Below are 19,913 nucleotides of genomic sequence, written 5' to 3'. Positions count from 1 at the left end.
TATTGGTTAATTTTATTTTGAGAAATTCAATGGAGCTATGTTTGAGAAAAGTAAAATCAAATTAAGTGGCCTAATAATGAAATCAACAAGGTTTTCATCAGGATCTTTATAAGACATGATTATATTTCCAGAAAATTATGCATTGGATTATACAACTAAATATGAATTTCAAACCATTGGGGAGTGGGTTTCTATTAGTTTATTTCTCTTTAAGGTTTTCAACCAGCCTTGTTTTGGTAACTAACTGTGCTTAACACCGGTTACAAGAAGATCTTTTAAGATGAAAGGGAGTGAATACTGAAGCTTAAGTGTTTTGTTGGGTCTGAAACCAAAGACTTCTATATTTAGCATTAATCATACTGTGTGTAAAAGAGCAACAAGATGACAAAAGGCCAGAGGTGAAAATTAGGGTATGAGTACAAATTGCAGGAAAGAAAAAGAGAACTGATTAGTAACTGAGGAAAAGGAAGTTTAAGGGTTTTTTACTTGACCAAAGATATTATTAATGCTGCCCAATGAGAACAATACTGAATATGCATTTCATATCTGTTTATTCAACCGAAATTATTAACCACTACTGGGTACCTAATCTGTGCTAACTACTTAATACAAAATTAAAGGAGAATTACATAGCACAGTGAGCCCACTATCATCAAATTCAAATGTCTTCTTCCTCCTGGACCCTCAAAGTATAGAAATTTCCAAAGATCTGTTCTTGGCCTTTTCTTTCTTGTACCTGGAAATTTCCATTATCATAACTTTGGCTCTCACCTCTGTTCCTCTGTCAATGCACATGATTCTCAGATCTATAGAGTAAGCAGGAAGTCTACTATTTCCTGAGTCCCATTCCTAGATTCCAAGTGGGTCTTTCTCAGTAAGTACTAGCAGTATCCCATTTTCCCTTTTAGATTTATTCATCTTTTATTCCCTATTTCTGTTGAATACATTTGCTATTACTCATAAAACTAGTATTCACCTTTGATTCTACCTTTTTCACGATTTCTAACACACAATTAGTAGCTAAGCATTGGATAGAGATGGAGGGGTGTGTGGGTGTGGGTGTGGGTGTGTGTGTCTATGTAATGTTTTTTTCCATTATCTTAAGTATAGAGCTTTATTCTGTCTTTTCACTAATTTTATTCCTTTGGACCCTTTCTTCTTCAGTTCTTCCTGTTTGCAGCTTTGGACATATAACCTTCTAATAAAGTCTAGACTCTAAGGTCAAGTCCAACCTACTTTTCCCAATATTATTTCTCATTCTCCTTCATGTGTCCTGTTTACAAAGCTACCACTGCCCCCTCCCAATGCCTTACTTCAACTATCTCTTATTTTGTATGGCTTATGTGGAAACATAAAACACCTTTTTTTCTTTCTCCTCTTTTAATCATTTAAGACCTAATTCAAAGGACCTTTCAGTGATCCACATTTCTTTCTCTCTCTCTTATTTTTTGGGGTGGGGGGAGGTGGTAATTGGGGATTGAACTCAGGGGCACTCAACCACTGAGCCACATCCCTAGCCCTATTCATTTAGAGACAGGGTGTCACTGAGTTGCTTAGCAACTTGCTTTTGCTGAAGCTGGCTTTAACTTGTGATCCTCCTGTCTCAGCCTCCTGAGACAGTTTCTTGAAGTGATATTTATCTGCCCTGAATATTCTTTCACTGAATCTCAAGATGCTTTTCACTTTCTACTTTTATCACAACTATGGAACCTGTAAAGTCATTTAAGGCAAGTTCTGTATTTATTTGTAGCTTAAATTCTTTCACATTTTGGTCACCTCTGCTTAGCACATGGCCCATAAAGATGTCAAGAATCCATTAATAAATACACTAAGTAAGCTAATTTATTCTTGCCTAAAATTATGTAAGCAGTACTTGTATACAATTTGTTGGTCTACTTCAGTTCTTTCCATAAGAGGGGTTGTACTTTGAACTTGCAGTGGACTTGTATCTTATCTACTTATAATGTCCTACTGGTAGATTTCGAAGTCAGAGGAGGGTGGGAAAGTGTTTTGTTTGTTTGTTTGTTTTTTCAAAAAACATAATTTACAGCTGGCAGCTACTAATGAAATACTTTAAAGTCAAACTAGATATTAAAAGAATAATGGGTACATAATAAATGAGAGCAGGAAACCTAAGCAACTCTTGATTGATCCAAGAAGGAAGTGAATGCTTCAAACTACAGTGTAAGGCATAATAAATATTGGCCCAATAGTGTGTGGGTAACCTGCTTTTATTGTGTTGCCATGGGAGCAATAGTCTGCACATTGCTTCTCTGATGTCTCTATGGTGGTTTGGCATAGAAGTTTGGCCTTCTTTGAAGTAATAATCCTATCTTGGCAGCTATAAGCAGACAGAGTCAAAGAAACATAACAAGAGACTGTAGAAAACCTGAATATGAAATTATGACTGATGACATAAATGATCTTAAGAGGTGTAATAAGAGTTAACAAGAGTGATTCATTCTCTGCAAGAGTACTGAATAAGAGACACAGCCCCAAATATAGGAAGACTTTAAAATCCAGCCCTAGAGCAAAAGGATGCTGTGAGTTTATAAAGAGTAGAAGAATTTAGTTGATATTAAACTGAACCCGTATATCATCAAAAGTATGATTTTATACATTGTGAACATGAACACCAGCATAAATCCACAGTAAACATCCCCCTGCTAGTGAGACATTTGAAGCAGTTCCTTTAAATTCAGGCAGAAGACAAAGGTCTTTGCTATCACCACCTGTACTCCACAGTACTCTGTAGTCCTGGTCAATTTATAAGATTGAAATAAACAAAAAACAAAAAGAAAAGTATAGTGGAAAAAACAAGACTGTCAAGAGCATCTACAAATAAGTTATTGGGATTAATGTGCATACTTAAAGTAGATAGATACAAGAAAAGTAGCAATTAAACTATAGGGTACATAGGAATAAACCTAATATAAGACAATAAGCCCTTTCTGAAGCAAATTATAAAAGCTGTATCAAAAGTACATAAAAGGTGGAGTAAGTTTGTGTTTTAGATGAAAAGACAATAATTTCAAAGGTATGGTTCCCCCCAAATCAATACACTTCCAAAGTGTTTACAACTTTTTGTCTATTTTGGTGGTAGGGGTGGATAAAGCATGAAAACACACATACAATTAGTAGCTAATTATCCTAAAATTAGTTTGTAAAAGAATGGGTCCAGAATCATGACAATAATTTTTAGGATAACAGGTAGGATTAATTATCTTAGCAAATAGACATTATGCAGCAGTAATAATTAAGGTTTTGGATACTAGTGCAAGGAAAGACCTGTGAAACAGTGGAATAGGGTAAGTAGCATAGAAACTTCCTTACATAATACCAAAACATGGAAGATGACACAGAGAACCTTACAATGTAGCTATTATGAACTGTTAAATAAATGGTGTTAGTATAGTTGGCTCTTTACATGGAAAACGATAGTTAGAACATTACTGAACTTGAAACACAACCTAAAAGTGGGAAGTAAACCTTACAACTTAAAGGAAAACATAGGAAACTATTCTAATGATCTTGAAATAGGATCAATTTCTTTTAAACACCAAAAGTATTGGTTAGTAAGAAAAAGCATAGTAGTTTCTTGTTGCTGTTTGTCCCAATTTATTTTCTGTTGCTATAACTGAACACCCCAGACATGGTAATTTATATATAAAAAAGTTTACTTGGCTTATGGTTCTTCTGAAAGTTGGAAAGTTCAAGATACACCCACATCTGGTAAGTTGTCTTTGCTGGTTCGGACTCTGCAGAACCCCAAGACGGCGCACAGCATCGCATGGGGAGAGGAACTGAGCTCCCTAGCTCAGGTCTCTCCTCCTCCTCTTATAAAGCCACAGTCCTGTTGGTTTAGGGCTGCACCCTTATGGTTTTATTTCACTTTAATCACCTCCAAATACCATAGTTGGATTGAGGTTCAAGCCTTTGAGGGCCTGAGGTTGAGAATCAAATTTCAACATGAGTTTTGGTGGGGACATTCAGAGCATAGCACTGATGTAACAAAATTACTACAGATTTACTAGCTTAAAACAGCAGAAATATAATACCTTATAGTTATGGTTGTCAGAAGCCAGAAATGGATCTTCCTGCAGGTAAATTGAAGGTTTTAACAGGGCCAAGTTCTCCCTAGGAATATTTAGGGGCTAATGCGTTGGTTTTACCTTTTCCAGCTTCCAGAGACCAGCTGCTTTTCTTGACAGTATGCCTTCTCCATCTTCAAAGTGCATCCCTCCAAACTCACTCTTATGGACCCTCCTGTCTCTCTGTTACAGGGATACCTGTAGCTGTATGTATTTACCTGAATAATCCAGACTGATGTCCCTGTCTTAAGATCCGTAATTCTTTATCTTTCTTTGAAGTTCCATTTACTGTGTTAGATAACATACCGTATTTGCAGAATTAGGATTTTGAAGAGGGTGTAGGGAGGGGTTATTCAGCCTGCTACGTACAATAAGCCACACAAACTGAGAGAATATCTTTGTAGTACAGATAACTCACAAAAGTTTACTGTACAGAATTTAAAATGAGCTCTTTCAAACAATCTTTCAAAAAATCTGTGGATTTTCAATTTAAAAATCCATTTTTAGATTGACAGAAATTTGACAGAATATAAATAGTTCATAGAAGAAGATGGCTTAGGACATTACAAAAGATGGTAAACCTCACTAGCAATCATGGAACTATAAATTAAAACAGTAATAAGGTAACATTACCTTACTTTACATACAAACATTTAAAAATACCAAAATTTGATTTAGTTGCAGAGAAGTGGGATTATTCCTGTACAGCTAGTGAAAGAAGCATCGGTTATAATGGGGGGAAATGAGGGCAGCATTTGCAGCATTGATGGATGAAACAAGCCACAGCACATTCATGCAAGAAAAAGCAGTAAAGCATATGATTAGTAGGGAACGGAAAGCTAGTTACACAAACAGGTAAATTTGAAACACAATTAGAAAAAGAAGATTGCTAAAGGTTGTTAGAGTAACATATGTTTCTGGAAATTTTAAAAACAAAGGATGCATAACCATTAATAGAAGTATAAAAATATGAGCTGGAAGAAGCCACAGCAACTTCAGCATAGTGGGTACCTCTAGGGAAAGGCAAAGGAGGAGGGAAGGGCAAAGAGGGGACTTATTTTTTTTACTATATTTGGTATGTTTTATTTATTTAAAATTTTGATACAACAAGGCACAGTGGCCCACACCTATAACCCCAGCAGCTAGGGAGGCTGGGGTGGGAGAATTTCAAGTTCAAAGCCAGCCTCAACAAGCGCTAAGTCTCTAAATAAAATATAAGAAAGGGCAGGGAATGTGGCTCAGTGGTTAAGTACCTCTGGGTTCAATCCCTGGTAACAAAAACTTTTTTGGATACAAAATTTCATATATGTTTGACTGGTTTACAGTAATTTATTATATGTTTTATGAAGAACTAGAAGAGAGGAGTTCAATGGCTCCCAACACAAGTAATAAATGTTTAAGGAGATGGAAATACTAATAACCCTGATTTTCTCATTGCAATCATATACATATATTGAATTATCACAGTGTACCCCATTAATAGGTACATATTATGCATCAATTAAAAATAAATATGATACAAATGAAGTAAAATTAAAATGTAATACTTCAAGATCTAGAGCACATGGTCATATACTGTGCTACTTATTCTTTTTAAAATGTATTACAATATTTCTTAAAAAGAAGAAAATTCAGTTAAGAAAGATAGTTCTATTTTGAAACTGATTTTCTAAACCACATGAAAGGTTTTGTAAGAAGAATTATAGTTCCTTGTAAAGAGTTTGCTTTGGTGTCTGACAGACTTTGGGTCAAGTCCTGATTCCACCATTAATAATTATTACCTGAGTGACCCTGGGCAAGTTTCTAAAATGTGGGGATTAAATGAGCCAGTGCCTATGAAACCTTTAGCACATAAGTGCTTAATAATATTGTAACAGCTCACAGACAATGATTAATTCATATTTTTGTGCAACGCTTATGTTTTTTGATAGCCTGTAGGCATTTGTAGGATTTTGTTTTAATATAACAGACCTTGACAACTTAAGATTGGAGTTTTAGAGATTTTTGAGCCTTCAATTAAATTATTATCATTTTAAATAATTTTTTGGCAGCACAGTTTGGTAATTCTTTGGAATTGAACAGTATTCAAAGTCTTTTTTTTAACATTTTTTATTAGTTGTTGATGATTTTTTAATTTATTTATAGGTATGTGGTGCTGAGAGTTGAACCCAGTGCCTCACACATACTAGGCAAGTGTTCTACCACTGAGCCACAATTCCAGCCTAGTTTAAAGTCTTAGGAGTAACTTAGATTTAAAATTTTTATCCAGTTATATTGAAGATGTGTTGATATAAATGTAGTCTATTCTAGCAGAGGATTTGTACCAGGGTCTCAGAGCTTCAAACTGAGATGGCAGATACATTTGTTTAGCCAATGAGCAAGGTAAATAAAATGGATCCTGGATATTTACCAGCTGAGCACAATGAGGTCAAGTGCTCATCACACCTGCCAATTGGAAATAATCTGCATTATAACATTATTGGTACCTAGAACACTTCAGGACAGTAGCATGGAGTTAAGAACAGCCTCTAAGGCCACAGTGTCTAGACTGAAACACCAGCTCTTCCACTAACTGTGTGACCCATGTCTTGATGCTTCATCTGCAAAGTTGGGTAGCAGTAGTGGCTACATTAATAGTAAATTGTAAAGAGTAAATGAGTGAAGACAGTTCTGCCATCCCTCGTCTGAATGTATTTTGAGATTTGGAACTTTTTAAATATTACATGGTAATGTAGTATATAAGAAAACACCCTCAGCCGAGTTCTGGCACGAACTCCATAACTAAATGCATAGCTACACAGATTGGATTAAATATTTAAACAGCCATCTATTTTTTCAGGTCAGATTTTGTTGTCAAGTGAATTAGGAAAAAAAAAAAAGTTTTAGAGACTTTTGGAGGAAGGGAAGAAAGGCAAGGCATCTGGACAGGCAGGGGCCACAAACATCACCACAGGTCAATGTGTGTGTAGCGGTCAGCTGAAATGCTTTTTTTTTTTAAAAGCCTGAGGGTGAGGATGTTGGAAAAAATCCAACATTAAGTCAAAAGCTTATCCTATGGATTCTGACTGTCTCCTCATTTTCAGTCACTTCCAATTTATTCTATGAACTGATGGGATGCTTCACAGGTAGTTTTTTATTTCACAGGTAGCAGTCGAGGTGCCTAATCTTGCCTGTGATCACTCAGTATCTCAGTGACTAGTAATGCGTTTCTGTTCCTGCCCAGTCAGTAATGGTTACTGTGAGAAAGAGAAGTGCTCCTGGGCAGCTTTTTCACCCCAGGCTTACTGTCTCACTTCAAGGTGATTGTTACATTATTTCCCAGTGTCACCCAATCTGTAGGACACTATCCAGAGCCATGGCACTAGCCATACATGAATTTTTAAGTTTCAATTCAATGACTTGAATTCAGTCCCTTGGTCACTTGTGCTCATGCTCACGAGTGACCAGTGACAGCCATAGTGGAGAGTGCAGATACCATTTCTCAGGGTGCAGAAAGTTGTAGTGGACAGTGCTTAAGACCTCTGGTCAGAGGGTAGCCTTGGCCACATAAAGAGAAAATTACTAAGATGTTCTCCTATTTTTAAATGGAAGTTTTTGAGCATCCTTTTCCTTTTCCTGTCTTGGCTTTTATTTCATCCCTTCCAGTGTGGTCCTTTCCCTTATTGACCTATTCCAACAAGTAGTTCTGAAGAAGCAGTTAATTGGACTTCTCATTCCTTCTCTGGAACTGTCTCTTTCTGTTCATTGTGACTTTCCACTGTACCCATGAGCAAGTTCGGAGGTCACTGCCCTATTTCTCTTCTCTTCATCAAATTTTTTTAAAAAATCGTCTGTATACCCTGTCTGCAGTTTCTCACCATTTACTCCTCGGTCCTGACAGCCCAGGTTTCCCCCTCAGTACAGATATGCCACCAAGGTGGCTCTCATAAAGCTCTCCATTGGCCTCTGCTTGCCAAACCCAGACAGCTTTATTGCAGTCACCCCCTCTTCAGCATTGCTGGAGGTTGTGTGTTGTGGGACCACTCTTCCCTACTACTTTATTTCTCCTTTACTGATGTAATGTAGAGGGCTCTCTTTGGGCTCTCCTTTTCCTACACCCAAGGCTTCAGTGGTTATCCAGCTTCTGAGAGTTTCTGAACTTCACTCTATGCCTGGTCTTTTCCCTCTGAACTCCGTACCAAAGGTCCAGTGTACGGTTGAATGTCCCTGAAAAGCTTAGCCTGCCTCTTATCTTACAATGAAGACACCCAGCTCTAAACATAAGTTATTAGTTGCTAGATAAGTTTTTGCTTCTGGTTTCCTCATAAAGGTCAAAATACCACCAGGCTCCTAGCCACAGCGTTCTACCTCTTTATTCACTTACTCCTTGCATTTCTTTGCAAGTCTACTCTATTGTTCAGGGGTTTTCTTGGCCATCCCCTGTTCCTAACTTTCCTTCTGTTCTCCAATACCCTTCTTCCTAACCTTCCTTCTGTCCCCCAATACAGGTCTGAATTTCAGGTCCAGTCTCTTTTTCTTTGGTCTCTAATCTTCTAGCAGTCTACTGGTGCTATAACAGAATTTCTGTCTTTATTCTTCATTTATGTTGGTGCCAGATAAGTTTCCTAAGGTTCATTTAAAAAAAAAATCCCATAAACACACACACAATGCAACATATGCATAATAACTGACAATTTAAACCTCCAAGTAGATAATATATTCCCATGATTCAGAAATCAAAAAGTATACCAAAAGGCATTCAGTGAAAAACTGTTCCTACTCATTCCACTGGTGCTCTTTGTCTTCCCTGTTGCTGTCCTCCTAAAAGGTGGTCATGGATACTGGTTTTGTATTTATTTTTTACAAATATTTTAATGCATATACAAGTATATATGTGTGTGGGGCTGTGTGTGTGTGTGCACATGCGCATATATAAGTTTTTCTTTACTACAAAATTTTAACACATAAAATATGCTATTCTACACTATTCCTCACTTGTCTCTGAAGAATTTATCTTGGTTATCATTCCGTAATGAGATCCTGATTCCTTTTTACAGCTACACAGGATTCCTCTATGAATGTACCATAATTTATTCAACCAGTTTTCTCTTAGTGGCCGTTTAAATGATTCCCCATCCTTTGATATCCCAAACAATGCTGTAAAGAGTAACGCTTTGATAATTCATTTTGCTCCAGTTGCAGGTGTATCTTCAGTTCACTTTTGAGTGCAAGATGCTTTTTGAGGGTTTATTTAATGTTATTTGACCCAACCATAGTCCCTCTGCTAGTGTACTGCTTCTCCTTTACTAAGTTAAAGATACTTCAGGACAATCATAGTCCTTATATCAAAAGCCTTCAAGGACTTTCCCTGGCAACAATCTGCACCTGCTCTGTTGCTGTAGGGGGGAAGCAGGCAACTCAGTACACAATATGACAGTGTAAGTACTTCACTCTATTTCTCGTCAGACTCTGTATTTTAACTAAATGGTTCTGCTTGCAGCTCATCTGATGTATCCATGCAGTTGTCTCCCTTGCTTTGCACAGTGTGCCTTCCCTCTGTTCTCTCTCAGCCTTCCAGATCTGTTGTATCCTTTGAAACTGAGCTCACATACCACCACATTCTTAAAGCTTCCTTGATTTCTTCTCCCTTCTGCTAAAAATAATATAGATTTCTTATGACTACTCTTACAGGGTGTGTGTGTGTGTGTGTGTGTGTGTGTGTGTGTGTGTGTGTGTGGTGACCCTGGATTGCATTAATGATATCTGTAATTCTCCTAATTTAGCTGTTAGGTAGTAATGCCCCAAATACTAGGATGTTGACTTGTTTTTATTTCTCATCCCCTAAGTTTCTTAGCATGACATGATGAATTGACATGATGAATTGAGGGGAGACATGATGAATTGAGGGGAGACTTAATTTTAATGGAGAAATCTCCTTTCTTCCTGTGCCTTCTAGCAATTTTTTAAATTAAATTGCCTTTTATCGCCCTCCTAAGAATGTAAGAGGATAGGGCCTTAAAGTCCTCCATTCTCAGTGACTGCTTCTGTAGTATTTTGGGAAATGAAGGTACTGTTCCATTTGATATTTATTCTATTGCCAACTAAAAGCACTGGCATCAACAGTGTTATGTGGTACCTGTTACACTACCACAAGACCTTAATATGCAATTTGGAACCAGGCGTAACTTTTTATTGTGTTCCTTTTTTGAGTTATGAAAATTACTTTTCTGATAATTTCAACTTTAAAATAGTGAGTAAAAATTACTAATAGAAGCAAATCTCTCCAGTGTGGCCTTCACTATAATATCTTCAGTGGGTAGAGCAGTGAATTTCATCCATTTGAGACTGTCGGATGCAAGGTGCCTTGCCTTCAGAGTGGGGTGTTACTGAGGTGTGGCTATTCCATATGGTAATGCTTTCTCTTTTTTGGGCTGTTAGATTTTTGAAGAACCCTCAATCAGCCTTTTTGCTCTGGAACATTGTGAGGGAAGAGAGTTACACCTTGAAGAGGCTGTGAACTCTGTTTTGAACAAGGACCTGCACTTCTATACCCAGTCTGTATGGGTAAAAAGTGGACTGTAAGTATGAGAGAAGAGCTTGGTTTGATTTGATCACTGTTTTAGGACAGTGTTGCATGGTTGGTTTTTCCCTGTTGCTGTTTTGGTCTGATGATATTCTTACTCCTTTTATTTCTTAATATAGTAATAGTAGTTTCTGTTTAAATAAGAGAAGACTGTGTTGTCCCATAAGTAGCAGCATGCAGTAGTCTGGGGGAAGAGCCCCTTGGGAGACAAAGGGCACCACTTTGTCAGAGCATGTGTCATGGAGCAGGTCAATCAGATTTCCCTGATTGAACTTGATTTCTTCTCATGAGAAATTTCATTTAACTAACAGCTTTCACTGTGAATACCATTGCCTGCATCCGGCAAATGACTGTTTGTAAGACTGTTTTATTGCATTTTGACTTGACAGCATGTTTATTCTAGAGTACTTCCCTCCAGGTTACTCATTTGCATATTGCTTTAGTTAGCTTTTTCACTGCTGTGACCAAAATATCCAAAAAGAACAACTTAGAGGAGGAAAAGTTTACCTGGGGCTCAGTTTCAGAGGTCTCAGCCTGCCTATACAGTTGACTCCATTTGTCTGAACCAAAGGTGAGGCAGCAGCACTTCATGGGAGAAGGGCCCAGCAGAGGAAAACTGTTCAGCTTATGGGAGGTTCTAGAAGCAGAGAGACAAAGGAGGAGCCAAAGGAAGAACAACTCTTCCAGGGCATGCCCCCAGTGACCCACTTTGTGTAGCCATGCCCCAGCCGCTACAGCTACCACCCAGACAGTCTGTTCAAACTAGGGTGTACTGATTATGTTACAGCTCTCATAATCTGGTCATTTACCTCTGAATATTCCTGCATTAACAGGAGCTTTGGGAGGACACCTCTTATAAGATGGACAATAACACATGTGGAATGACCTAGCCTGCCTGCCAGTGTTTTAATTCACTTAGGTTATTAGGGTGGATCCAAGATGATAAGGCCTGCACTTTTACAATTTGGGAAGCTGCCTTTAGAAAATGAAACTAAAAATTATTCATACAAAAATTAGGTATGAACTTGTATATTTAAAATCAAAAATTGTGAGAGGTCTGCACGTGAACAGCTCTGAAGGTGAAGCTCCCTTTGCTTCCAGGATAATCTGATTCTCAGGCCATTGTGAAGAGTGTGGCATTTAAGCCTGCCTCCTATCAGCACTGCTAATATTTTCATACTAGACATCAACTAAAAACATACAACTCTTGATGGCTAATATAAAAATGGCCATTTTTAATTTCTTATGGCTTTTAAATTGTGTGATAATCAACTGTTGAAATATCTGGGGTTAGTCAACAAGACAGACCAGAGTATAAACTGAAAATTAAGTCAACTATTGCAGTAAATGGTTTTTATATTAGTCACATGTAGAACAGTTTTAATTTCTTCTCTGGGTCATTTCCCAAGGTTTAATGTCTATTAAAATAAATTGATTTATTGTATCTAAGCTTAAGATTCCACAATATCATTTACCAATAACAAAATACATTTGAACTGAATTTTGCATTACTACAATTTAGGACTTTCATAATATTTTTCTACTCCTAAATGAAATAGATATTTAACTCACCACTGAAATTTTCTCACCTTATATTTTTACTCTTTTCTGGAAAACTGGTGTTTTACCTTATTATTCTTATTTGTTCTTTTTGAATTATTATCTACCTACTATTCCAAATTCTCTAGAAGAGAAATTAGTATATATAAATTAAATAGTGAGGGCTGGCTAAAGGTTTACCTAGGCTACAAATGGCTTACAGGATACCATTTAATGCACAGCCACTTACCCTCAGTGACTTCTACTTTTTTAAACCCCATGTTATGTCTTATCTTTGATCTAGGATGGTAATGAAGGTCATGTTTTAATGCATCATCCCAAACAGCCTTTCCACCTGTGGAATTCATTAATATCAAGATATAATTAGTTACAGTTCCTTAAAATCTTGCTTAAATTCCTTAACTGAAACTGTTCTGCCCATTTAAAGAATCTGTGAGGGGCTGGGATTGTGGCTCAGTGGTAGAGCGCTCACCTAGCACGTGGGAGGCCCTGGATTTGATCCTCAGCACCATATAACAATAAATAAATAAATAAAGATATTATGTCCAGTTACAACCAAAAAATAAATATTTAAAAAAATAATTAAAAAAAAGAATCTGTGAGGTGGAGAGGCTAAGCCTCTCTGTGGCCGTATTAACTTGCCTTTGTCCCAATCTGGCGATTTAGATTTGTGTAGGTAAGAAGGGTTTGAAGGAGGGAAAAAGATGTCTGGATAGGTTTCAGCCAGCCTGAGAAGCCACCATGAGAGGATGACCAAAAGGTGGGAACATGTTTTTTCTATAGTGGGAGGTTATGGTCTGGTCTGTCTTGGATGTTAATGCTGTGAAAAATGTATTGGTGTTATTAAAGGAATACAGAATTTCAGAGCTGGAGGTAGCCATATATTTATTTTGGAAGTCAGGAGCCCAGCATCCTAATTGGAAACCAGAGCAGCCTCCATTCCAGTAGGCTTTCTCCTAGACCTCGCTGCTTTTTTTGATAGTCGTTTAAAAAAAAAAAAAAAAAATCTACAAACCTAGAAGTTATAAAGAATGAGCTCATATGAATCATAGCAGATTTTTGACTAACAGATAGCCTTTTGTTGTGTAGTGCCCCATTTTCTTTGCTTCTTTCTTGCAGATGGATAGCTTATGAAGGTCCCAACTTCCTGGGGAGACAAATTCTACTTGATCCTACTGAGATCCCAAATTGGACAGCATTTAGTAGATGGAAAACCATAGGTTCCCTTCGTCCCATGAAGCAGGTAAAGTGCAGAGAAACCTAAGACCCAGAATAGCTTGATTTTCTGCCAGGACATATCATAAACACAGTATCTGAAGTACTTAGTTTTTCATTTATGTAGAAAGGAGAATGGACTAGTAGGCAAGGATTTTGTACATTTTATCCAACTTGTAGAATTTTATCTAAGGTCCACAGTGAATTTTATTTTGGTGTCTACCATCATGAGGAATATTAACCTAGAGATTTTTTTTGGCTTTATTTTCTTGTACATCTACCTAGTTTGTGTGTTAGGATAATACTAGCATCTTACAACTAGTTGAAAAATGTTCCCTCTTCTTTAATTTTTTAAAAGACTTTGTGTGGGATTGGTATTATTTCCCCCTTTAAATATTTGATAAAAATTCTCTAGTGAAATATTCAGATCCTTAAATTTTCTTTGATTAAAGTCCATAAATTATAAATTCATTTTATTGCAGAACTATTCAGATTTTCTGTTTCTTTTTGACTCATTTGTTTTTAAAGGAATTTCATCTTAGCATTGATTCATGTAAAATTTTCTTTCATAAGGAAAAAAAAGACAAAAAAGATAAAATTTTATTGGCCATGTTCACATTTCATGGAAAAAGAAGATACTGTAAGTTCTGTAGCAAACAGTGGACACAACAATGAACTTTGTTACTAAACCAGTTTTACTTTCTTAGTATTTGGATTCTTTTCCCACTTACATAATACTCGGGTTGGATCCTGGCAATTTAATTAAAATAGTATTTATTGCACACCTACTGCTTGTCAGTCTCCTGTTCAAAAGCTTCCCACTTAGGATATAATCTTTGCTTTTCAGTGTGGCCTTTGTGATCTGACTACCTCCTGCTTCCCCAGCCTCAGCTCTGAGGATCTCCTCCTCACATAGCTGTGCCACATGCACCAGAATGCAGAATGCTGTCCCACTCAATCTGTAACAAAGCTATACTCTTTGTGTAGAATGTTCTTCATTTTTTGCCTGGCTAATTCTTAGTCACCCCTCTGAATTCAATGTGTCAGGTCCTCACCAATGTCACCCCACCCCTCTCCTAATCTAAATGAGAATCCTAAAAGGCCTGGTTCTGTCTTTATAGGACACTGTGTGTCATTTATGACCACATGGTACAGCTGGACTGGGTCTTACCACTCTACTGGAAACCCAGTCAAGGCAGTGGCTTTGCATATTTATTCATATTTTGCTTATTACTCCATCTCTAGTGCCTATCACCACATATAATACCTTGTATGCAGAGCTCAAGGGCTGTATATCTGGATTAGTGAATATTAGAAATCATGTTATATATAATGGAAGATATAAGGATGTCTTCTGTTGTATATAACATGGTTTCTGCGTTGGTATGGTTTACATTTTTGCATTTTACATTTACATTTTTGTTGGGTAAAACGTGTCCAATGCAAAGCAATAATATTTATGACAGTGTATGATCATCAAAAGCCACAGGTAGTACTTTGATCACAGAAGTATCAATATGTGAAGGCCTGATAGGGCTTAGTCTCAGGGAAGGTGGAAAGCCCAAGTGAAACCGTCAGGGGTATGATGGTGAGTAAGTAGATATGCCATCAACTCTCTCTAATCTCTTAGAAACACTTGTTCAATTGATTCTGATAACAGTTCAGTCACCCCCATCTTCTACATGGCAAAGTAAGACTCAGAGAAGTGAAAACTAGTAATCCAAGTGTCAGAATCAAGATTTGACACCAAGTCTGTGATATTTTAAAATTAGTGTTCTTAAGCAACTATACTTTCCACCAATAAGATCAGCATTTACAATGCCACCATATAGTCCAAAGTGTGGAGGCTCTCAGGTGAGGATCTGACACAATGTTAAGTATAAAAGTTAACCTACTTGATTTTCTCTTGCCATACACTTCATACACACCATTCCTGCTTCCACTGCCGTTGGGTTCTCTTGGTTCAACAATTGCTTATACCTCAGTGTGGTGAGGATTTAATAACACAAAGGACCTGATACAACACCTGGCTCATATTGCTATGATAAAACATTCATTTCTAAGTTTATTATTCACAATGGCCCTGTAGCAAGCCAGAGGTGCCTTTCTGAAGTTACTGAAACACTAATGACTTTCCTGGCATAGCACTATGGTACAGGACCCCAGGACCCCCAGGACCCCCAGGACCTTTGCATCTTGCTGATTCCCCTCACAACCATGGATGGGTAATCCCATTGGAAAGTTAAAGGAAAATGCAAGATACACGTGGAAATTGTTTACTTTACCAGCTGCATAATCATGTGAATCCTGTTTTAAATATGTTAGTAGGCAAGTTTAACACAGAATATTGTCCTCATTTTTGAATGGTGGTTCCATGCTGGGGAAGGTGGTTCCTCAAGGTCCTGAGATAAAGAATAATTAGAATAATAGCCTCTAGGGCTGGGGATATAGCTCAGTAGAGTGCTTGCCTTGCATGCACAAGGCCATGGGTTTAATCCCCAGTACCACATCAAAAAAAAAAAAAAAAAAGAATAATAGCCTCTAATTTTACATGAAAGTTATTTGACAATAAGTATATTCCTCCTGCATTGTGCTTTAGGCACTCCCTGGTCAAGTTCTGATTAAACATTTAATTTCAAAAAATTTTAATAGATTATTTTCCCTGTTTATTTAGGCCATAGCTTTAAAACCCAGCAAGAGAATTCTGGCTTTCTAAAATAGTAATTTGGGGGGCTATATTTAACGTATTGGCAAGGATATTGGTGTGGCTCTAGTGCATATTTAGAAACTCAGGAATAATTAAAATGTGATCCTCTTTGAAGTTGGGAATTAGGAAGTCACTAAGGTACTTATAATGCATATCAGTGTTTTTAAGTATAATTACAGAGGAGTCAGACTACACATGTGTTAATAAGGGTAATTAGTACTTTGCTTGATTTAATTGATTAAAACTGTGATGCTTAGTCCTAAAGTAATTGGAATTCTATCATCTGTGAAGGTCATACCTGTTTTCTTACATGTACAAGGTAATGAAACTGTAATAAAGATATACTTAAGCTTCTAGAATTAATAATAGCTGCATTGGGAGACCAGGCTGAATTATAGAAATTTAACTACATTCTGGCTGCAGTATGAATGTGCAAGTAGCGGTCTGGAACATTTGAAACGTTTTGCTAAGCAGAGGTCATATTCACTTGATCTAAGTGACCAGATAATTTATCCTTATGTTTGCCAATTTAAATGCTCAGAATATTTATTTCTTGAGGAATGCGAAACATGATAGCAATTTACCAAAATTCAACTACCTTCATGTTGATGTATTACAAGTTTCAAAAGCAGAATAGTCACTTGTGGTCTTAACCCTAATACCATGTTGCACTTACCTAGCACTTACATTTCTTAGAGTGAAAGTGCTCTCTTATTAACTACCAAACCATTTATTATTACTTAGCCAAGGTTCTGACTGAGATACCAACACTTGACCACAGAAGGAAATGTTGATATTCTGTATTTTTATTGAAGCTGGAGGCCTAAATTGTGGCCCCGAAAGAATGGTTTTTCTTGAGTTTCCATCACGTGCCCTGTTCCTTCATCTTACCTACCCTGCCACCCTTGAAACTCGTCTTATTCCCTTTGTCTTAAGAATAATTACTGCATTTCTGCATAGGCTTTGGAGCATGCTGGTTAGCAGGAAGGGTTTGCAGATACATCTGGGTCCACATCTACATTAACTTTATTTGTAAAACTTAGGTCAGTAACCATACTTTCAGAAAGGGTTGTACTGATTACAATCCTTACAGATATAATTAACTCTTACCCTTAATTCTTACAGTAAGAATTCTGTATGTCTTAGCATAATGACACAGAAAGCATTTAACATATTGCTTGACAAGATACTGAAGGTGCAATAAATATTAGCTATTATTCTTAGTGGTATTCCCAGATTTAATATATTTTTAAAAATTCCTTTGTATGTTCCAGGCCAAGGAGATAATTCCTTTGTTATGCGATTTTTGAATACCAAAGTAGTGATTAAACATACCTGGTGTCTTCCTTTGAAGACATATAAAAGTCCTAGGTAAAGAGAGATTACCAGAGCTTCTAGTTCTCTGCCTACCTGGGCTTTTTAAGACTTTCCACAGTAGTCATTTGACATTTAATCACAGCTGGAGACAGAATGTTTGATTACTGTTCTTGTCTTGTAGGTTGTTTCTTGCCTGTATTCCTACTCACAGCTGAGACACATTATTGAGCAAAGTCCACCAAGTCCTGAATTCTTCACTGCCCTACCTCTTGCCACACACATAGTTGTAGTGAATGAAAATATTACCTTTTACCCTTTTTTCCAGGAAGTATTAGATTGTACAATTTCAGCTTTGTGCTGAATAGTCTCAGGAGCAATAGAAAACATAAATTTATACATATTAGATAAAGGAAATAAGAGTGAAAGTGATGTAAATATCTAATCACTTCTCACTTTGCCTCACAGCTTTCCTTCTTTGGAAAGATTAATTTCCAGCTTGGAAAAGTTATTTTTAAATGGCTTTTTCTCCCATCACAGCCTGCAGTGTACATCAGAATAAAGAACCGAGCCCAAGATGAATATCTGACAGTCACTGGAAATTTAGCTGACACAAGGGCAATGTCTGTGTGCATCTCTCCCTACAGTGGAAAGAATACTCAGATCTGGTATTACTGTCGAGGACTTTTTAAATCCAAGGTAAACATCCCCACTGATATAGTACCCTACTTGTTGGTGTTTGGGTTTGGAAACTAGAATCTAGTTAAATTAACTGGCATAAATGAAACTGCAGCTTCTTAGAGATAGTTCACTGTGTGATCATAAAAACACTTTATGTGTAGTAATAAAGCATATAAGTAAAATCAACTAAGAATTTTTGATCTAAAAATTTTAGGTTTTGAGAAAAACCATGGTTATCACATGCTATAGATATGCCTAAATTATTTTTTTAAACCAGTGATGTAAGTCACTGGATCAAATATGGACAATGTGCTTTTGTGAGATAAAAATCAGCTATGTGAATCTAAACATGTTAAAACTCCTTTGTTTTCAAAATATATAATGAAGTGGTAGTAGAAGCAGCTGTTATTAGAGGATGTTAAGAAAATGAAAACTAGTTTCATTTATTTTGTGACCCTTCATTATTGATACTGTGGAGCACAGAACATTAGGTTAAAAAAAATTAAAAACATGTTTCATTGTATCACTAATGACTTATATACATCTTATGCTTCAAAAATGAAAAGCATCTAAAAACAATTATTGTCTGGATTATCTTCAGCACATCCAGTATTTTTAGAAGAAAAACAAGATCAACATAATACATTTTAAGCTAACAGTAACTTAACATTTAATTCCAAGTCAATAAAACTTTACTGAACACTTTTGTCAAATGCACATGCCCTCTTAAAAATAAGTACAGGACCTCTATTTCAGTTTCTGTACCACCTCCTCCCTTCAGCCATAAAGATTTAAGATGTTTACTCAAATTATACTACAGGCTATTCTTTTAAGACATGGTACTTAGATGTCTATGATTTCTTTATCTGAAAGAAAAGGGGCCCTATTAAATTGAGGTTAGCAAATATAATGTGGTACTGCCATTCTATTTCTTAATGCTTCTAGGCCAGTGATACATGTCTTGATGTGATTGGTGGCCGGGACACACCTGGAGCTAAGGTAGCCCTATGGACTGAACATGGACAGTTCAGGCAAAAATGGAGACTGAATAAAAATGGAACCATCAGTTCTTATCTCAGTGAGCAACTTGTCCTTGATGTTAAAGGTGGGCCTTTGATAATATGCAAATGTTTGTATCCCTGGATATCAGCTTAAGTTCTAAACCTCTTTCTTCTGAATAAAGGACATTCTGATATATGAGGGAAAGGATCCTTTATGCTTTTATGCTTGAAAAAAAGTTATTTTTACAAACCGATACCCTATATGCATCAAGCAGGAAAAGCCCAACAACAAAGTCTTAAACTAGGTTTTTGTTCATTAGTAAAGTTGTAAAATTTTCATTTGCAACTGTAATGTTTGTAAACCCTGGGAACAATTCTCAACTGAAGCATCATAAACCATAATGTCATCTGTTTCTTGAAAAGGAACATCTCTAACTTCTTCTCCTGAGTCATCAAGGTCCTTCAGTCTTCAGTTAAAATTTAGGTAGATGTTAGTTAACCTTGTTTTTTACTTCAGCAAGGTCATGGCCATATTACTCATGGCTTTTGCTTTAATTGGCTTTAGTCACACAGCCTCTGCTGATGTAGAAACAAAAACACAGTACCTGACATCCAGCCAGAGTTCTCTCAAAGTAGTTTGTTCTCAAGCATGGCATTGTTAGGGCACACTGCTTCTACAATCACGTATTATACCTCTTAATTTTTCAATGTGAGTCATAATAAGGTCCAATTTGAGGTGAATAATGGCTACGCCTGTTCAAACTCTATTTTTCACTTCAGAC

The 19,913-nt window shown here is 36.8% G+C and overlaps 1 protein-coding gene across 1 annotated transcript in view; it reads left to right on the top strand.

Moving 5' to 3' along the window:
- The window catches only part of Crybg3 (crystallin beta-gamma domain containing 3), a 110,824-nt gene that overhangs the window by 88,993 nt on the left and 1,918 nt on the right, over window positions 1-19,913 (top strand). Inside the window, exons 18-21 of the mRNA XM_076868751.2 lie at window positions 10,509-10,648; window positions 13,333-13,456; window positions 17,990-18,148; window positions 19,076-19,235. Of these exons, the coding sequence (XP_076724866.1) occupies window positions 10,509-10,648; window positions 13,333-13,456; window positions 17,990-18,148; window positions 19,076-19,235 (583 nt within the window). The remainder of the gene's footprint in view (window positions 1-10,508; window positions 10,649-13,332; window positions 13,457-17,989; window positions 18,149-19,075; window positions 19,236-19,913) is intronic.

The sequence above is a fragment of the Callospermophilus lateralis genome, chromosome 10 (assembly GCF_048772815.1).
Source record: "Callospermophilus lateralis isolate mCalLat2 chromosome 10, mCalLat2.hap1, whole genome shotgun sequence".
NCBI classification, from domain to species: Eukaryota; Metazoa; Chordata; class Mammalia; order Rodentia; family Sciuridae; genus Callospermophilus; species Callospermophilus lateralis.
The sequence above is the reverse complement of the archived record's forward strand: the minus strand, read 5'-3'. Positions and strand labels throughout refer to the sequence as shown.